This window comes from Ursus arctos, unplaced genomic scaffold, assembly GCF_023065955.2.
Source record: "Ursus arctos isolate Adak ecotype North America unplaced genomic scaffold, UrsArc2.0 scaffold_29, whole genome shotgun sequence".
In the NCBI taxonomy this organism is placed as follows: Eukaryota; Metazoa; Chordata; class Mammalia; order Carnivora; family Ursidae; genus Ursus; species Ursus arctos.
In genome coordinates this window covers 24,388,718-24,410,593 of record NW_026622974.1, presented here as the reverse complement: position 1 = coordinate 24,410,593, position 21,876 = coordinate 24,388,718, and the positions used below count along the sequence as shown (strand labels likewise).

General features: G+C 34.8%; 1 protein-coding gene across 1 annotated transcript in view; it reads left to right on the top strand.

Annotated features, from left to right (window-relative positions):
* The window catches only part of LMBRD1 (LMBR1 domain containing 1), a 117,504-nt gene extending 99,954 nt beyond the window's left edge, over positions 1–17,550 (top strand). Inside the window, exons 15-16 of the mRNA XM_026507134.4 lie at positions 16,751–16,842; positions 16,984–17,550. Of these exons, the coding sequence (XP_026362919.1) occupies positions 16,751–16,842; positions 16,984–17,100 (209 nt within the window). The 3' untranslated portion in view covers positions 17,101–17,550. The remainder of the gene's footprint in view (positions 1–16,750; positions 16,843–16,983) is intronic.
* The last annotated feature ends 4,326 nt before the right edge of the window (positions 17,551–21,876 follow it).

The window sequence follows — 21,876 nt, the reverse complement described above, 5'->3', positions numbered from 1 at the left end:
CAGTAGGAAGAGGACGACTGTTGAAATAAGGAAAACTCTCTGACCATGAGATCTGTAATTGTTTCAAAGATCAGGCAGAAAGGAGGGTTGTTTTGTTTTGTTTTGTTTTGTTTGTTTGTTTTCTAGGTAAAGAGAAGTAAATAAGGCTAGAAAGGTGGTGTTAGGGAGTAGGATGATCAGCGACTGATTTTTCCTGAGGTTAGCCAAGAGGTGTGTTGTTCAGGAGCGGGTGTAGGCTAGGGTAGGCCAGATTTCAGGAGTCTGGGGAAGAAGAGGAATTTAAATTTTGGGCAAGTCAAATTAATAAGCCTTTTGTTCTGATTGATCAGTGTGGACAAACAGCTCAGGTAATCTTTTTTGAAGCAGAGACTGGGAATTTAGAGGGCCTATGTCTGGCTTGTCAAAGGTAAACATGCAGGGGGCCATCCATGAGTCTTAACCAAGTCATATGGGAAGGGGAGTTCTTTGCAGTAAATGCACAAAGAGTAGGGAGATTTATTTAACCATGTTTCCAGAATCACAGAGCTCTGGTTGAGTTCAGCATTGTCAGGATAAATCAGGTAAGACAAGGACTAAGAAATGACTCTTGGTGGGGTAAATTGGGTGACTGACAAGAACAGTTCTGATGGGATGGTGCGGGCAGAAACCTGATCGGAGCAGGTTAAAGACGGAATGGGGACTTGAGTAGCTGAAAGTCTGAAATAATTGTCATGACAAAAACACCAAGAAAAAGAACAACAGCTGAGTAAAATACCAAATTTCTTAAAAGTATCAAAGTGCTGATAAGGTCTTAAGACAAACATCTCAGTTGTTCTCAGTCATCATCATGAGACCAGCAGCATCTGGGAACTTGGGAACTTGTTAGAAATGTAAATTGTTAGGCTCCACCTTAGGCCTTCTAAATCAGAAACTCTAGGGATGGAACCTAGCAGTCTGTTTTAATAATTGCTCCAGGAGGGGTGTCCGGGTGACTCAGTTGGTTAAGTGTCCAACTCTTGGTTTCAGCTCAGGTCATGATCTCAGGGGTTGTGGGATGAAACCTTGGGTCGGGCTCCATGCTTAGAGGGGAATCTGCTTGAGAGTCTTTCCCTCAACCCCTTCCCCTGCTCACTTCCTCTCTCTTTAAAATAGGTAAGTAAATCTTTAAAAAAAAAAAAATCCCTCCAGGTGATTCTGGTGCTGCATTGGTCTGAGTGAAGGGAAAAAACCCAGAACAAAGTAATAAGTAGAGTACTAAGCTGCTTTGTTCTGAGGGCACTTAACAAATCCAGTGATTTAAGCTCTAGTTTTCACAGCCTTTTGAGGCAAAAGGAACAGAAAATAATACAGCAGTCCTATCCAGCGAAAATAATAATGTGAATCACGTAGGTGATTTAAACTTTTTTAGCACAGCCAAATTAAAAGAGATTTTATTAAATGGCATTGTTTTTAACCCAGTATATCCAAAATATTGTTTCAACTAGTAACTAACACAGTGTTTTACTGAGATACTTTATATCCTTTTTCATACTAAGTCTTCAAAACCTGGTGTATATTTTTCACTTAAATAACACCATAATTCAAACCCCAAATTTTCATCATCTAAATGAAACAATTTATTAAAGTAAAATACAGTTCTACCAAAGCAAGAAAGTTCTGCTTAATGAAAAAATATTTTACACTGCTTCAGTTTTTAATTTATATTTGAATTAATTAAAATTCAAAAAACTTAGAAATTTAGTTCCTTAGTCTCAGTAGTCATATGTGGATTATTTAATAGCCACATATTACTAGTAGCTATTATTAGGACATGCAGGTGTAGAGCACACATGAGTGATGGCGTCTCATAAAAGATATATGTGCCCTCTTGTAAAGCTGAGCACCCCTGTCTCCCAAGAATTATATCACCATATGAGGGTGAACAAGTAACAAAGTAATATTACTTCCAGAAAACTGAAGGCAAAGTTGGCCTTAGTGTCAAGAACAGGAAGGTAAGAATCATATTCGTGAGAAATTGTAACCACAGAACTACCAGCTCTTTGCAGATTTGCAGTCCAAATACAAGTCACCAGAGTGAATTTCATTATCATCTCTGACTGGCAGACTAGACACATGGCACAAGTGAATATAAATGCTCACCAGAGGGATGCACCTTAATTCTAGGCCTCAAGGAATTCCTGCAAAGGAGCACAAGTAAAGGCATTGGAGCCAAATATTTAAGCACACAAGGAAACAAAGCACCATGAAAGAAAGCTAGAAGAAATAGCAGGCAGCAAAAAGAGACTCACTAAGACCAGATATTGAAATTATCAACACAAATTCTAGAACAGCAAACTATGATACAAGGAATAAAACCAGATCAAAATATTGGCAGGAAACAACAAACAGAATGAATGAAAGAAACTATGACAGATTTGTAATGTACCCAAATACACTATTTAGAAATGAACATACGGTAATGGGAATTAAACCCACTTCAGGGAACTATAGCTTAAAACCACAATGAGTTTTCCATACATTGTTTATTAGTTGTAAGAGGAAATGTAGTAGCTGTCATAGCTATACATCAGAGAAACTGGGCAGTATCTGCAGCTGGTAAACAAAATTACCATCATCAAGGGGCAGTGCATGACATGCCTTAAGATATGACACCCTGGGGCGCCTAGGTGGCGTAGTTGTTAAGCGTCTGCCTTCAGCTCAGGGCGTGATCCCGGCGTTATGGGATCGAGCCCCACATCAGGCTCCTCCGCTATGAGCCTGCTTCTTCCTCTCCCACTCCCCTTGCTTGTGTTCCCTCTCTCGCTGGCTGTCTCTATCTCTGTCAAATAAATAAATAAAGTCTTAAAAAAAAAAAAAAAAGATATGACACCCTGAGAAGAATGGAGAGCATGACTCAAACCATGAGGAAATATCAGACAAAGCCAAATTGACAATTGACAAGTATGGTATAAAGTGACTAGCTTGTATGGTTTAAAAATGTCAGTGTCGTAAAAGACAAAGAGGTTGAGGAATTGTTACTGATTAGACATGTTAACCAAAAGTAATATATGATCCTGGATTGGATGGAGGATAAAAATTCTAGAAAGAATAAACTGGGATAAATGGCAGAGTTGGAATATGGATTGTTCAGAAAATGTAATCATTGAGAGAATGATAAAAGGCGGGGAAAAACTACATGAAACCTGCTGTATACCACCAAACGACAACTATTTTAAAAACATAGTCCCAAGTATAGGCCAAGCTATGAAACTATTAAAGATAACCATTTCTAACTACCATTTAGGGGGTATTATACATTATACTATTCATATAATTACACACTATATACTGTTAAAAATTTACACTTAAATGTTATTTTTCTTAAATTCCATAAATTTAAGTTTATATCCAGTAGTTCAACATGATGTATTTGCCCTACAAAATGACAGAACACATTTTGAACATGAAAGTTAGTGAATTCCCTAAGCAATTTAGAATAGAAGGTATAACTTTTTATGAAAGTGAGTTAATCTTTCTTGTTTATTTTTAATTTTGAATCTGCTACAAAATAATTCATCTCTCATAGTTTCCTGTCACTTCTGGTATAAATTTCTAGCATCAGATAAACCTTGATTTAATTATAGACCTATTCAATCATGTAAGATGAGTTATTCTTTGGCTGGGTTTACAGAATGTATTCTTATTGAGGCTCTATGCAAACGGACAGTTTACATCCACAAAGAACATATTAAAAACTCTCCAGAAATTAAACCTCTTCTCTAAAGGCACATAGTACTTTAAAACTTACTGAAGAATTTTTTCAGATTTTTAATCCAGTTTAAGTGCAAAGATGTTCTATATTTGGTAATATAATCCAACTTCTTTAAACAATTCAAGATTTTTCTATAAATTTATCAACTATTTTTAATGATAGAGCAGTTTTTACATTTTCTTATGTGAAGCTTTTGCTTTGAAAGCTATGATCTGAAAAAGGTGGATTTTCTAAGTGGTTTCTTATCAGAGTGTCAGCAACCAAGCCTTCTTCTTTCTGAAAACTTCGCAAATTTACTCTGTTAACTCTAGCATATTGTCCATTCCAGAGTATCATATTTTAACAATACATGATAGACTATCTAAAGTCTAAACCATTCCCACATGCCTATCAATAAATTTTAAAACCTTTTTAATTCCATAACATGTAGGGAACTGACACCAACATAATATGCTAATGTTCAGCAATTTTGGACACACAAATATTTCCCTGTCCCTGTGTTAAATAATAGTGAGAACAAAAAGAGTTTATCTGCTTGCTTCAGGAAATGCTCCTGACTATGAAATTACTAAAATAGCTTCATTGCTCAGTAAGACTTACTTCAAGACTTCTCATTTCATTGTATCCACCAATTCAAAACCTACATCATAAACTTAGCCCAGTTCTACCCAGTTCCTCACCTTTCAAGACCTTGATTTAAGCGGTCCAATCCATTCCAATCCCTTAAACTTTATGAATATCTTATTTTTCTCTTTCTTGTTTTCCCTCACTATAGTTAGTCTAATAAACTTAGCTTTGCTAGTTGACAGCCTAATCTTGCTGAGAGATTTAAGGAGGATTAATAATTTAATCAGTAGATTCAGAATCTTAAATCTGTGTTCTTATTTTCTGCCTGCTAGTTATCTATATGGAAATGCATGTCCTGCCAACCCCTCAAACCCCAAGTCTAAGACTGAACTCCTTTCCTTCCTTCTTCCTCTTATTTTTCCCACCTGTCACCTTCATGTCATGGGGTGGGAGGAGTTGTCCTATTCCTTTTCTGTGCTCACAACTTACTCAGATGGAAATCTCAAAATAATATGCACATTTTTTTTTACTCTTCCAGGAGCTAACCAGTGTCCATGTCTCACTGATAGAAATAGCAAACAAAAAGAAACAACTGGGTTATTATCCATCAGTGAGAATACTTGAAATAACATATAGCTTTATGTTTCAATATAGAAAAATAAATACTGTGATGGTCTGATGGTAGGTGGAACAATGTATATATTACCTCATTTTTTATGCTATTGCACATAAACACATCTAGAAGTCTGGCTGTTAGGGAAATAAAATTTGGAGTAAAAACAAGAAGTGAATATTTACTCTTTTTTAATAAATAGATTTTATTCTATAATTAAAGAAAAACATTGTGTTAAGCCTTTTTAAGGATGAAAATAATGACAGATAAAATAGTGGCATGCATCTACCGAGTAGATACTGGTTTTAGAGAAGACTTTTTTCCTCCCATTTTGTTGAAATGTGGGAATAGGTTGGGTAGTTCCTGAGACTTTGAAAAATTTAATTCTTGAATTTTTGATACCAACCTTTTCCCCAGAATATTGAATGTTCTTTTCTACTTGAGCTTCTGAGGTTCCAGGAAATTTTATTTAGAGATCTAGGTTACTAAGCAATACTGTTCAGAGCACTTTACATGATCACTAACAATGGATTCAGGTAGTTTTTTTTACCCACCCACCCATACTTCGACCTGTAAGCAAAAAAAAAAAAAAAAAAAAAAAAAAAAAGGAAAGAAAGAAAAGAAAAATGCTTTTTCAGGAGATGCTTATTTCTGTTTAAAAACCAGTGTTATTAAAGGAGTTACTGTACTAGTTGACATTTGATGTTTGATTTATATAAGTAAAATGCACACTTTAAGGAAAGCCAATTTTAATAGGCTGAAAATGAAGCTGCTCAAGAGATTTCATTAGAAACTAAGCCTTAAGGGCTGAGGTCGAAAAAAGGACACTGCTGTTTCGTGATGACAGTATTTGTTAATGTCTCCTGTGGTGCTATGTGCCCATGTGGGTGGTCCATAAATATAATTTGAAATGAAAATGGTACCATATTCTTACTGTGGTGATTTAAAAGGCAGATTTGAATATGGACTATCAGTTTAACACCTCCTACCCCATATTGGGTAAAGCTAATTAATTTTAGCTTTCTGGAATTTTTTAACTAAGAAGAACTTCTAATTCAGGATTCAGGCAGTGGCCTTTAAAAACAGACACACACACACACACACACACACACACACACACACACAACTATAGGTAGTCTTTTTGTTTTATAGTCTGAAAGTTTGGGGTTAGGGATGGGGATGGGAAAGTTAAGGATAGTTAGATTTAGTCTTAAGACAAAGATTTAGTCTATAAGACGAAGATAAGGCAACTCTTAGAATTGTGATAATTTTGATAGCCTTTTAAAAAGTTATATGATTTCTTTGAGGAATACAACATTAATAGCTATTAGAATTGGCACACCTGTAGAAGATACTGACATATATTTTTTAGTAATACTGAGAATCACAGTCTTATTTAATAGTCTTGAAATTCTAAGGTAAATTTATAGATGTTTTGATTTCCAGGATTCCGTATGGTCATTTAATTTTACTACCTATTATTCCTGTGTTTTTTCATTTAACAAATGTTAATTGATGTCTACTGTGTGTCAGGCGCTATTCTAGGTACTAGTGATAGAACAGTGACAAAACAGTTCAATATTCCTGTCCCCATGAAGCTTACTTAGTAGAAGGAGTTAAGTATGTCAAGTGGTAAGTGTTATGGAGAGAAATGAAGTACTAAAGTAGAGTAAGTGATGCCCAGAAGGAGGGATGATTAAAATTTTGAGTAGAAAGGAAATTCTTACTAAGAAGCTGTCATTTGAGTAAAATGACCTTAAGCAAGTGAGGAGCAAAGGCAGCTACTGGGGAAGCCCATTCTAGACCAGAAGTAACAGCAAATGTGGCAGAGTGGAGGTATGCTGGAGGAAGTGGAGGAGCAATGAGCAGTCAAGTTTAAGGACTTTAGCTTTTACTTTCAAGAGATTTCATTAGAAACTAATAGATGTGTTTGAGCCTGTTTGACTTTGTTTTGTTCCTGGTATTCCTTCATAAATTGAGGACTAATAAGATAACCTGTTAACTTCTTAGTCTCACTGTTGGTCATTGCACATTTTCTCACTAGATTCCCTTCACAGCTGAGAGCAAGTGTGGTCATGTGGTATGTGGGGTTAGGGCATTATCTCGTGGTCAAGGAAGCAAGCAAAATAAAGATGTGAGCCTGTTAGCTATCTATGGGTAGCTCTATAAGACTTACCAATCCTGTGAAAATAATATACAGAGCCTACCTTATTTTGGTAACGTGTTTATTAAAATGTTTAAAATGAATAGTTCTTGATGAAGTTTATATAAACTATTAGATAGGGCCTTTGAACTATACTTACTGACTTCACTGTTTCTCACACTACCACCATTCTTCAAAGCACACTTACCTTCATTCGCTCTTTTCTCCACACCCAGTCAGTTGCTAAGGGATGCAGCTTATTGCCAGAATGACCTTCATATCTCGCATGAATTGCTGTACCTTTTAACTAGTGCTCCACTCTGACCCACACTACACAGTGCTGTTAGCGTAATTGTTCTGAAGCAGTGATTGTCATACTTACACATGATCTGAGTCTTGAAGGCTTTTTAGACACAGATGGCAAATTGTTGATTCGGTAAATCTGAGGTGGGACTTCTGGATTTTCTGAGGGTTCTGGTCTGGGAGCAACACTGTGGCTCTAATAATGCCTTTCCTCCAGTAGAAACCTTAAGTGACTCATCTGATCTGACGAATTCAGTCTAGGATTGAAGGACTACCTCTCTTTTTTCATATATTTCCTGAACATGGTCATCTTTTCCACCTTTGCTTTTCAGCTATTTGTTCTTGAAATATCACAACTAGTTTCTATGCCACCCCACCCATTTTCATCGCTCAGAGTCCTAGCTGATGTTTATTTCAAACCTGACCCTCTTTTTTGAACCTCTACACATGTTCAGTCTCTTTTTATTCTTTGAATTCCCATGACATTTACTTTTTATGACATTACTTTACTCTGTCTTAATTTATAGTCATTTATATATCTTATCTCTCTTCTACTTTTTAAAGTTTTCTTAAGTAATCTCTGTGCCCAACGTGGGGCTCAGACTCACAACCCCTAGATCAAGAGTTGCATGCTTTGGGGCGCCTGGGTGGCACAGCGGTTAAGCGTCTGCCTTCGGCTCAGGGCGTGATCCCGGCGTTATGGGATCGAGCCCCACATCGGGCGCCCCACATCGGGCTCCTCCGCTGGGAGCCTGCTTCTTCCTCTCCCACTCCCCCTGCTTGTGTTCCCTCTCTCGCTGGCTGTCTCTATCTCTGTCGAATAAATAAATAAAATCTTTAAAAAAAAAAAAAAGAGTTGCATGCTCTACTGACTGAGCCACCCAGGTGCCCCTGTTCTATTCTTTTATAGGAACTTAACCTCCTTTAGGATAAGAAAATATTATATATTTTTCTGTCTGCCTCAAAACAACAGTTTCTAGAATTAAGCCAGTTTTTTATTTTTTTTGTCTTTTTAAAAAATGTTACTGAAGTATCATAAAATATTAGTATACCTATCATCTTGTAGCTTCTTGCTTACTTTATCTGTTGGATGAAATCCATTGTACCTTCTAAGTAACTACTGACTTCCTTTTCTTATTTGGATCCATTGTTTCTGATTCTGCTGCTCATCTATAATGTTATAATTTCTGCTTATTGGACTTTTGATGCATTATAAGCCCTATCTTTTTTCTTGATTTTCTCCCCCAAGCCCCAGATTTTTCTTGAGTTAAAAAAAAAACCCATGCTTTGCGTGAAATACACATCTGAAAATGCCTTATATGTCTGAAAAGTATTTTGCCCTCAGCTGATATAATTGATGGGTAATTTGGTTGTGCTTAGAATTCTACATAAGAAATCATTTATTTATTTATTTATTAAATTAGTATTTATTAAAGAACTTTAAAGGCATTGCATCATCATCTGTCTTTCACTTGTAACTGGTGAGAAATCTAATGCCAGTCTATTTCTTCTTTTGAAGCTAACTTGGGAACTTCTCTTTTTTGCGCTCTCTCTTGGGGAGCTCATCTTCATTAGTTGCTGGTTATCTTCAGTTGATCATCTGTCTTATCTGTATTTCATATTTTATGCCTACCTTTTACTGTGGATTCTTGAGTATGTATTTAGCTTTATCTTCAAACTATATCCTTAATTTTTATTTCATATAACAAAGTCTTAACTTTCCTCAAGTACTTGTTCTGATCTTTTTCAAGCATCCTTGTTTTATGGCTGTAATACCTTCTTCAGTACCTGGAGGTACTAAACATTTTTCTTAATGGTTTCCTTTAAATAAAATTACAATTCTGTTTATCTTGGAACAGTTCTGTTTATCTTGTTCTTTCTCCTCCATGCTGATATTTTCTATATATATCTGATGATGTATTCGTATTTATGTTAATTTGTACTTAAGTATCAGGAACTTCTAGGAAGCCTCATCAAGGAACTCTGTGACTGATTTTTCTAGTGATCCATAAATTATATTTTAAAATAAATGGAAGGGAAACCAGTTGTTTTATTAGAGACCTTTTAAGTGTGGCTTTTCATCTTCCAGATTATTGTTGAAATCTCTCATCACCTGATGGCTTTCTTCCCATTCTATTTGCTGTTAAGAGATTGCTGCTGGCTTTATTCCTGTACTATAACTTTAATGAGGTCCTGGGAAGGACAAGAAACAAATGACTATGTCCAGTCTGTCATCTTGAACCAAAAAGCTTTGTTCTTAACAGATTGAAATAGGTCTTCATGGTTAAGTACTGTAAATTTATAATCTTTTACTTCACAAATAATAAGTTTGTGAATTGATAGCTTTATTTGATTTAAATCTACCATCAAATGCTACCATACTTTGGTCTTCATTGTCTGTATTTGGCTTCAGATAACTGACTGAACAGGGAAGAGACTAATATATTAGCCAGCTGTGAGTTTATTAATTTGCCATAGGAAATATAACTGTTAAAGAAAGTAGAGGCTCAGGGTTAGCGAATTCTCACCAGAGAGAAAGAATCTGTTTGGAAAACCAAATTTATAGTTCCATAGTTTCTAGGTAGGCATGGAGTCAAAAAGAGGGCCTCATCGATATTATTGGCTGGTATCATCCAGCTGAGATAGCCTGATGTATTGTGTCCATTGTCAAGTGAGTTGCCATGCAGACCAGAAAATTAGGTATTGACCAAAGCATCATTTTTCTTGGATTTTGCTTGAGTTCCAGAAAGTCTCTTGATGTTAAAGTTCTTTTTCTAGGTGGCATTTTGATTGTGTTGATAAAAGTTCAACTAAGAATAGTAAAGTTAATTAGGTATAAGCTTTCTAAGTTCTCTGGAGTCTGTGCCAAAGCCAACCTAGGTAATTTTTTGAAACTTCTCAGCCACTTATATAGAGATTCTTGCTCAAGGTTGCTAACTCCTAAAATAGTCTTTTCTTTTAAAAAAAAATCACATGTAGATTTCTCTCTAAATTTAATTCTCAAAAGATCAATCCAGCCTATCTCATTGTCACTTACAAAGAAACTGATACTTAGAAGTTAAATGACTCACCCCAGAATCTCATGGTATATGTGGCATACTCAAGAACTAAATCTCACTTTTCTGTCTCTACCTTTAACACTTTCTACTATACCCATTAAACTATTACTGTTTTATGAAAAAAATAAAGTAGTGGAGAACAGTTGTTTTCTGTTTCTGTTTTATATTTGACTATCCTTGGTCAATTAAGACTAATAGGTAGTAAATGTTACTAATTTAGAGTTTACTAATAAGTTTGTTATAATTTCTGCAGGTTATATGCTAATGGTTACCTTTGTAACTCCTTTTTATAAATTTTATATGGCCCATGAGTAATACAGATGAAATCAAGAACATTCTTTTCTTGGAGCACTACATATTTTAGCACCTTTAAAATACCTTTAAGTTACATAAATGTAATCAGAGCTCAACACAAGTTATACTTGTTCTTGAAAGTAATCACTGTAAAACTCAGTCTTTAAGGTAAAACATCTGGCAAGTCCTATCTTTATTAACCTGATACAGTTTGTATATTCATAAAATATAATAAAACTATTTCCTTTAGAATTTCTGTGAATCTTTATGTTTACCAGTTCTTTCCCTTTTACCCAGTCAGCCCCCAGTGAAATTTAACAAAATATTGATTTAACTGTATGCTGTTTGTTAAATATTAAGATAAATATAGAGCTTTGGTTTTTATTACATATTTTAATTTTTTCGGCTTTTTTAAAAAATTTGGATGTGTCTTGTGAGTGTCAAAACTTTTTATGTGTATATATTGTATATGCCATTTGAGAGTAAAACAGTGATAAACTGGGATTTTACTTTCAAAATCTTTCAATCCAACCTTTTTTTTCCCTATCCTGACAGCTTACATTTTCACTTGGATTGTCTTCTTAGTGAACCTCTGTCTACTCTCAGTCCCTTCTGTTAGTCTATACTATATTCATGTTATTATCTTTCTCAAAATCATTTGATAAATAATTCCTGATTGTATCACAATAAAGTCAATCTCTTAGTCCATATACAGTTAAGATTTACATGTCTATTTTAAATATCCAGTAGTATTAAGACCCTAATCAGAAATTCAAAGTTAGCATAATCATGGAGAACCACAGGAAATGAAGTGGCATTCTAAACAGTCCAATCTTCTGCCAGTTTTTTTTTGTCACTAGTCAAAATATTCGCTTTAAAGTTCATTCTCCATGGTACAGGAGTTTTCTCAAAGGCCTTCTTTATATATGTATATGTAATATAAGGAGTCGTTTTATAAATTACATATATAGAGTGTAATTCTAAGTTGATTTCAGGTGAAGGTATAACATGATAACTTAATTGTGGCTTAAATCAACACTAAATGTTTAAAAAACATATTTAAAGTAGAAGGTATGATTTATCATAGTTAATAACCAAAGTTATCTTAGTGGCAGTCAGCATACTTTAGCAATGACACAACAAATAATCTAAAAGGAAACAAGAAATATATAATATAATATGCAGCTTATCAGGTATATTTATAAAGGTTGCTGTTACATGAAAAACAGTAAATTTAATTGCACTTTCTGTTATTTATCTATTTGATGATAAGTGAGAAGAGGTGGAGGAAGGGTAGTAGTATCAGTATTCAAGACTTTTGATTTTATTCATGTGTTCCAGATGCCCTTTCTTGGCCTTTTTAATTTTGATCTTTTTTGTATAGCCACCTTGTTGTCAGAAAAAAAAATTTTTACCTGAACCTCTATTTTAATTTTTCATTGTTAACAGTACTCTTTTAATTAGAACTTTTATATGTCCTTTTAAAGAACAACAGTCAGAAGTTTCCTGAACACTTTGATTTTAGAACACAATCCTTAAATGAAACATCCAGTGATTTAAATTTACTTTGAAGGTCGAACCACATGCAAAATACTTAATTATGATTTTTTAGATAACTGCAGAAAGACATCTATCTTTCTCCTTGGTATCTGTGATTCAGGTAAACAGCTAGAAGATGGTAGGTGGTGAAGAGAGAAGCCCCCTGTTAATATTCAGTGTGGAATCATCACTTGAATATAAAGTACATGCATGGGCTTATTAACCAGAATTCTTCTGTGGTCATATACCACTTTATATAAATATAAACATAATGACATATATATATATATATATATATATATATATATATATATATATATATAGATAGCTATAAAGAGTTGTTACATACTCATTGTATGTATGGATTTGTAGTCTAGTGTCATTTTTCAACAACAAAGCAGAACACTAACAATGATTACCTTTTAATCTTATGTTAGAAGGTTTCTGTCAAATCTACAACCTTTGAAAATGGTAAACGTAAAATAACATGATAGGAAAAATACTTAAGGTGTATTTACTGTGGTGGGCAAAAGAATCAGTGGGTATAAGCCAATTTAAAATGTCACTGAATGGATTATTAGACCTCTGCGGAAAAATGATTTGATTTGACTTGCTTCTGCCAGCTCAGCCTCTGTCTTAAAATCCCTGTTCTGGCCCTGAAATTTCTACTTCAGAGAATTTTTGACTCCCAGAGTATCTTTAAGTATGGCAGTGGGTAATAGAACTTTTATTTTTAAGTTTAGAACATTATAACAATGCTGAGAAGGTTGAATGACTTTTTTCAAATGTGTTTACACTTGTGAGATGAAGGTCATGTGGTACTGAAGCCATGGAACGTACTGTTCTTGTTTGAAAATAATTGTGAACAGGAATTTTTTGCATAAATCCCAGCCTGTCCCTCTCCTCATTTTTGAAACATTCAAATTGTTTTTTTTTTAATTTAAACACATATTACTATTAAGGAGATCGCATATTACTGAATTATACACATCCGAATTTTACCAAATCCATTTGTATCTGTATTTGTAACTGAACCAACACAAGTTTGCTCCTTGGCGAGTCAGAAACTGCACCAGATTGAGTCGTTGCACAAAGAAGACTTTTATTTGTGGCAAATGAGGAATGGCTTCCAAAGCTGTGACTCCCCAAGAAGCGGTGAATTGAGTACCTTTTGTTTAGGGTTAGGATGAATGAATATTTAGATAGGAAAGCCTTTTCATTGTATGTAGAGGTAAGCATAAGGTCACTCATGCACCTTAAGAAAACACATCTACACGTACTTTAGATGTTATGTAAATGAGGCTGTGCTCCTCTTTGGGCAGAGATTTTAGTGTTATAATGAGGTAAAGGTAATTGTTGGTCATTCCAAGGGTTACTCCTTGGTCCATCTGCACAGGCACAAGTTAGGGTTTCAGCTCAAATGGTCTGGGTGGTCTGGGCCAGTGGGAGGTCTTGTCGGGGCAGTTGCCATCACCTTAGAGGTGGTTTCCAGTTTCATTTGCCTGAGTTAAGAGGTAAGCCAGAAAGAAGACCTTGAGGAAAAATGTAAAATAGGGATTGGTGAATATAAGAAGGTGGGCAGTAAAGGTCAGGTGTTGGGGTCTAGCTGGGGATACTTTGACTATAGATACAGAAAAATAATGAACATAGACATAGTAGTCATGATACTAATGCCTAAGCATTACTACTGTTTACTACTTGTAAAATCTTAATACTAGTTGTTTTCCTTGAGACCACTTGAGCAGCTCTTGAGAACTGTGTTCTTTATCGTGGGTTCAGTTATACCTTGAAGTGGAAAAAAAATTAATATTAACTGCACTTTGCATGTAGATTTTGGTATATCTCTTTTGGTCTTTAGAATGACCCTATAAGGAAATACGGTAATATCTCTATTTTACAAGCATGGAGTCTCAACAGTTCAGATTTTCCCATTTATGTGGCAAAGAAGTAGCCAAATGATATTTGACACTAAGTTTCTCAGAGACCAGAGTCTGGGCTCTTCCTTTACCATACTGGCCATTTTAGTTATACTTTCATTTTCAAGACATGCAAGTATCTTGTTTTGACATCCTTGGAATCTTGTCAGATTTTAGTTAAATTAGAAAATGTATTATTTAGCAATACAATTTTCAACTAAAATACCCCTTTCTAAAAAACTTAGCTTGCTTTGGCAGTTATATTGAATATGAATGCCAGGTACAGTGATGGGTACTTTGGAATACTCAGGCTTATCTAAAGGAAAAAGTGACAAATTGAATACAGGCATACCTCGTTCTAGTGTGCTTCACTTTATTGCACTTTGCAGATACTACAGTGTTTACAAATTGAAGGTTTGCAGCAACCCTGGGTGAACAAGTCTATTGGTGCCATTTTACAACAGCATCTGTTCAGTTCATGTCTCTGTGTCATATTTGGTAATTCTCATAAAATTTCCAACTTTTTCATTATTATTATATTTGTTATGGCAACCTGCAATCAGTGATTATGAGTTGCCGAAAGCTCAGGTGATGGTTAGTTTTTAGCAATAAAGTATTTTTTTTAATTAAAGTATATATATATATTGTTTCTTTAGACCTAATGTTATTGCACATTTAATAGACTATAGTTTGGTGTAAACATAACTTTTATATGTACTGGGAAACCAGAAAGTTCATTTGATTCGCTTTAGTGCAGTATTCGCTTTATTGAGATGGTCTGGAACCTAATCTGCAGTATCTCCGAGGTGTGCCTGTAGTTATATTACTTTGAAGCAAGTTCTATACTAGAGGTGAGAATAAAATATTGTGGGAGCAGAGTAAATGACTAACAACTTTCCTGTCTGGGTTTCTCTTCCGCTAGACTGAACTCCCAGCACAGAATGTTGGGTGCTAGTAACCATAGGAGAGGAGAGAAACATTTATTCAGCCACTACTGCTTGAAACCTTTTTGGTTTTTGTTAGGAAGCTTTGAATATTCCTTCTAGACATTTTTGTCGAGAAAGAGAGCAAAAATATGAAGGAAGCCCTTGCAGGGATGGGAATCTAAAGATCATCATTAGATTAGTGGTCCCAGCTTGTGAAAGGAAGATATTGCCTCTTTATTAAACTGCATGTTTCTCTGCCAGAAAAAAAAGATTGCTTTGTCCAGTTGGTATTGAGTGATTCAGAAGTAAATGTTGAAGTACAGTGGAAGGGATTAAAGTAGATAAGATTTAGATTGTCTATATATTTATATAACACATCTAAAACTTTACATAACAAGTCTTGTATTTGTATAAACTATAACCTAAAGGCTACTTTTCAGAAAACAATGTGATAGCCCCCAAAATAAAGTGTATTAGAACCTTTGTGTAATAAACTGGGCTACAGAATTCCCAGCTCAATTTTATGTTTTAAGAGAAAATAACACTGATTTATTGACGCTGAAAAGAGAGTTCATAAAATTAGAAATCAACAGTATATTTTCTTAATCAGCAATAAGATGTGATATTAGTCCCCTAATTGCATGTGGAATTTCTTGCCATTGTCAATTTTGGTTAAAATATGCAGAAATTATAATCTTTTTTGTAATTAATAGACTAAAAAGAAGTTGCCTTATAAGATAAGGATTTTCTTCTGTAATGAGTAAAGGCCCTCTGATATTTGGAAGGTTAGAATCCTCTATTAGCTACAGAATGTGTAATTTTTCAGTCAGATACATTATATTGTGCTGCCCCAGACATTTCTGAATGGTTTTAAATAAACATTTTCTTAGATATTATTTCTCAGATCCATGTCTATATAGAGGACTTTGTAACCTAATGGAAATAACTTATTTGGATAAAACTAGTATGGAGTCTGACACAGATGTTAACCAGTCTGCCACTGTCTCTTTAAGGGTTGCATTTTTTTTTTTTTTGAAAGAGAAAAGTATATGATTGATTGATTTTGGTATAGGATTTATTTTTAATTCAAGCTTAAATACTAATCTAAAATTCAAACAGTAAACATATCAGTAAATAACAATTTTGTATTTCTTTAGAAGCAGCAACCTTTTCAATAGTGTTCTTAAAAAAGAAAATCTCAAAACACCTCTCAAATTTGAGCTGTCCTGAGAATTGGATTCTTAGAAAAGTACGACTTAATTATGATCACATCTGATTACTTTGTTCATTTTTTTTCTTATCTTTATCAGGAAAACTTTATCTGTTTTAGTTTAGGACATGTCTGGAACTCCAGGTTAAAATGCTTCTTCTATTTCAAATAAATTGAACTATCCAATATAATTTTTCTTATACCTAAAAGCCAAGATTACATTGGTAACATTCATTTTTTTTTAAATGTCATACTATTTGGTAATTTAATCCTATACTAACACTGGAGGAGTGGGCTTTGGAGAAAAACCTAGATTTCAATCCTGTCTCTAACACTTGTTGACTGTATGACCTTGGTCTTTAGTTTTGGTTAATAATCTTTTAGATAAATTTTTAATAGTCCATTTCAAGAAAGAAACTGTCTCACTATTGTCCTTTATTTGCTTAATAGATCAGTGTACTGTTACCCGGACTTACCTGTTCCTTCACAAGTTCTGGTTCTTTAGTGCTGCGTACTATTTTGGTAACTGGGCCTTTCTTGGGGTAAGTAGTACGGGTATCCTGGGGATGATTTGATCCTTAATTGCCCATTTGTATCACAGTAGTGCCATTGGATTTTAATTTCATTACTTTCTGAATGATTTTAGATTTAAGAAATAACATGTAGCTTATTTAAATTTACAGGCATTCTTGATTGGATTAATTGTATCCTGTTGTAAAGGGAAGAAATCAGTCATTGAAGGAGTAGACGAAGATGATTCAGACATAAGTGATGATGAGCCCTCTGTTTATTCTGTTTGACACCCTCTGTCTTAGGGGTTTGATAAGGCTGACTAGTTGTCTATTATGCATTTTTAAAGTGTTAAACTAACATTAAGGATGAACTGACTAGCTTTCATCAAAAATGGGAGCATGGCTGTTAAAAAAAACTATATTTTTTATGTTATCTGAAGTAACATTATTGTATTATAGATTAACATTTAAAATTGCTATAATTATTCTATGTAAATATACAACTATGGACTTTGTGAGGGAATGTTTGTGGAAATTTTTTTTCTCTAGTGTATAATAGTGTTGAATTGATTAAAAATCTTCCAGAATTAATATTCCCTTTTGTCACTTTTTAAAAACATAATAAATCACTTGTATCTATGCCTTTGGGTCTCTAGAGTAATGTGGAATTCTAAAGTGTCTATAACTATTGTCTAAAAATAATATAATATGGCTGATAAATAAATGTTACTCTATGCATCTTGTTTTCTATTTTCTGTATTAAATCATTAATGCCATTCAACCATATTTCATGAGCAGAATTCAGGCTACTTGGTGCTGTAAGATCATGGCATTCCAAGATGTGTTGTATTGTTCAGATATTAATCCATTAGGTATCTTATCACCTCTGTAGGATTTAAGGCATATACGTTGTTGTAGGTAGCTATCCTCAAAATTCTCCTTCCAACATAAATGGGAGTGTTGTCAAGAATAATTGGTCTGGGGGGGGATCAATTTATTGATTAGTTTAAGATATGTGACATTGGCGTGCCTGGGTGGCTCAGTCATTAAGCACTGGACTCTTGACCTCAGCTCAGGTCTTGATCTTGAGGTCATGAGTTTAAGCCCCACATTGGGCTCCTCGCTGGGCACAGAACCAACTTATATATGACATCATATATTGGCTTTAAAGGTATTTTTTCATTCTAAAGATTTATACTTCTCAAAAGGTACAATGAATGCTATATAATATTGATGGGGTATTTTGAACACACTTTGGGGAGCGAGAAATCATTACAAATGGTATTGTAGTTTACTCTCACAAGCAAATCAGAACTCATAAAAAGCACACATTAGAACTCATAAAAACACATCTTTGAAATAAAATATCATTAACTTTCTGAAAAAGTCTTAGGGATTAACCATCTCCCACTTAATTCTTTTTGCCCTTAATTTTTGTGCCACTTTGCTCTGCTCTAATTCTTTGTCTGTCTAGATATACCTTCATAGCCTTCATGTTTGGATTCTTCATGAAGCCTTTAATGTTATTTACCAAATTCCCTTCCCTTCTGTTTTTATTTTGCATTTTCTTTCTGGACAATCTTCTATACCCTTGGTATAGGAGATATATTGTTAATATATCTATGTTATTTTTTCCTGAACTCCAAAGTTTAACTTACCTGTTAACTGGAAATTACAACTTCAATTACGACTTGAAGTTCTCATTTATCTGGGCATACCAAGTCTCCTTCTCCTTCTGTATCATTTTTGGGTTTTTTTGTTTTGTTTTTGTTTTTGTTTTTACAAATGGAACGAGCGTATTCCTCATTGCCTAAACCGGAAATCAAGCAGACCTTCTCATCTCCTGTGTATCCCTGACATATTAACCAATCAGTTATTTGATTTCTACTTAAGTATCCTTCCATTTGTCCTTTCTTCTCCATTCTTACTGTCAGTCATTGTGTTTTAGATTGAGTTGTGTTCTCTCAAAATTCTTAGGTTGGCGTCCTAACTTCAAGTACCTGAGGATATGACTATATTTGAAGATGGGGCCTTTAAAGAGGTAATTAAGGTATTAGGAGGCCATTAGATAGGGCCCTAATCCGTTATGACTGGTGTCCTTCTGAGAAGAGGAAGAGACATCAGGGATGTAGAGAGAAAAAGACCATATGAGGACACAGAAGGAGGCCATCTGCAAGCCAAAAAGAGAAGCCTCTGGAGAATCGAACCCTGCCAGCGTCTTGATCTTGGACTTCTAGCCTCCAGAATTGTGAAAAAATAAATTTCTATTGTTTAAGCTACCCAGTCTGTGGTATTTTGTTAATGGCAGCCCTAACAGACTGACTTACACGCTACTTCTTGAACTTTCTCAGTGGATTTTGTGCCAAGTCCTGAGTTCTTTCAGTCTTTCATTGGTAATGAAAATATAAATCAGATTATTTCATTTTTTTCCTGTGAAGAGCTTTCAGTTATTTTAGAATGAAATCCTTTTTTGTCATGTGATGGATAAAGCCTTTCTGGTGTATTTCTTACCTGACTATCCTGCTTTCTCTATGGTCACACTGTTCATGGGAGCAAAATACCTCAGCATTATCCAAATGGCTCTGATTTCTCAACATCAACTGTCTGTTGAACTGTTCCTTCTTCCTGTGATACCCTTTACTTTCCTTTTGTCTAAGAAAATCCTTATTCTTCTTGAAATCTCAGCTTTAACATTATCTCCTCAGGTACTCCTCCCCGAAGTCTTCCAAGAAGTTAGGTGGTTTTTCTCTACTCATATGGCACCCTGTATAGTGTGTTGCCATTTATTGCTTTCATGTCTCCTGCCTGTGGACAGTAAGGCCTTGAACACCTCTCTGGGTTTGTCATCCTTGCCTAGAATAGTTCCTTGCTGTGGAAGGCACTCAGTTGATAGGTGAGTTTGCTAGTTAGAAGCTGTAAGTCTGCATATATGGATTAAGCCTATATAAACTTCATTAGCTTAAGGGGAATGTATATTTAGCCTATTTTTAAGATTAATTTTGCTTTATTTTGAAAATCCTGCCGTATTTGTCTTGAATACTACATATACATTTTATTACTGCTAGAATGCTTTCTGTATTTGTGTCAGACCAACCTCTTAGCTCTCTTTTTTGGCTAGTTGTACTTTTTAAATATGTTTTTCTTCTTAGATTCTATACATTTGCTTCTTGCCTATTTAGAAGTTTACTTTTACTCTAACAAAGTTTTTTCCCCCCTCTCAGTTATGGAACAGCTTTAGCTTTATATTTTGTGAAGCTGATTTAAGTGTTGTGGCTTCACTAATGAAGGACGTATTTTCTTTGAAGTCCTCTGAAAATGCCTAATTTAGAAATCATCTGTAGTGATGACTTTCTAAAAGGTCAGGGCCCTCTTATTCCATGCAAACTTAAGTCATTAATTTTTTCAGCCATGCAGCAAGGTACTGGCAAATAAGGATCCTGGAACTGACTTCTGTTTCAGTGCCACTATACCGAAGGAAATGAAAATGCATATTGTATTTAAAAAAAAAAAAAAGAAAAGGAAAAAAGGCAGGAGCTCCTGGAAAAACCACAAGCAATGCAAGAAAAAATGTTTCAAAGTATACTACTGAGCTCTTCAGTGACTCATAGCTACAGTAATATACTGTTTTAGAATTAATCCACAGAACACAGTGGACATTGATTATACCACTGAATGTAAATATCAACCTTGACAATGTAAAAAGACAGCTGTTAAAAATTGGAAGATTGAAAGAGCTGGTGGAAGAAGACCTAGGGAAGAGAGTATTAATATCCTTACTTCACAGGAGAGTAGTAAAAGGGGGGGGGGGGGACGTGAAGAAAAGAAATTGTGAGAGACACTGTCTCTGGTAGAGGGAGCAAAGAAGAAAAAAGGTCTGAACATAGTAAAGTTATAAAGGTAACCAACAAAGCATCATAAAATACTAATAATTTGGGGGCAAGGGGAAGAAAAGAAAGCAAGGGGAAACTGTCTCAATGAGCAGGCAAAATTCTCTTACCATGGGAAGTCAGTAGGTATTTAAGATGGATAAACCTAGAAATAGCAGTATATTAAAATGTAACAAAAGATTGAAACAAGTATTATTTAAAAGAGAAATCAGAAGATAAAATAATCATTGCAGTTACACGTAAATATATCTTTGAATTTCCTGGCAGCAAAAACAAAGACTACGATGGATGATGAAGTTTTTATGTTTGATAAAAGGAAGCACTTAGTTTTTCGTGGAGATAATTTTTCTGGCACCAAAACTTAGAAGAAAGTTACGTTGTGAGTTTTTCTGTAAAGAATGTTAACAATGAACAAATGTCTCTGCTAAAATTTAAATAGAAAGCATATACAAGGAGACAGAATTTGGGAACAACAGGAAGAATTACTGTTGGCTACCAAGAAGCCTCAAAATGAATTAGCTTTATGTACACATCATTTATTCATTCCACTCAGCAAATATCCAAGTTCCTACATATTCCAGGCATTGGATGACAGTTACTGATTTTCTAGTATTGAAGAAGATAGTCCCTATCCTTTCAGAACTTGGTCTGGGAATTTGTAGCTGAGTGGTTCTTGGCAATAACTGGACCTTATCAATATTTACTAAGATTGTATGTGTCTGTCATGAATACATTTTAAAAACCACTTTTATCAAGTTAGAGTTACAATGGAAAACATTCCAGTAACTGGAATGCTCATCTCTAAGCCACAATACGTTCTCTCTTCATGTCATAATCAGAAGGCTATCTGAGAATGGAATGGAAGTGATGTGAGATGAGTAGTTTTAAGGGGCATTTCAGGTATTTGGTGATGCTTGGTTAAGTACCCACCTCTTTATCAGCAGAGACCATCTCCAAAGCGACCAGATTGTCCAAGTTTTTCAGATTAAGTTATGCTGTCCCGGACACAGTCCTGGACACATACCACTGTGTTTAACTGAATTTCAGCTGACCTCCCCCCCCCCCCCCGGTCTAAAACCACCCATCACCTTCAATGTGATTTCACAGGGAATGTGCAAACTTTCTTCTCAGAACAAAGCCAATAAGCAAATATTAAGTTATAATTTAGGGATAACGT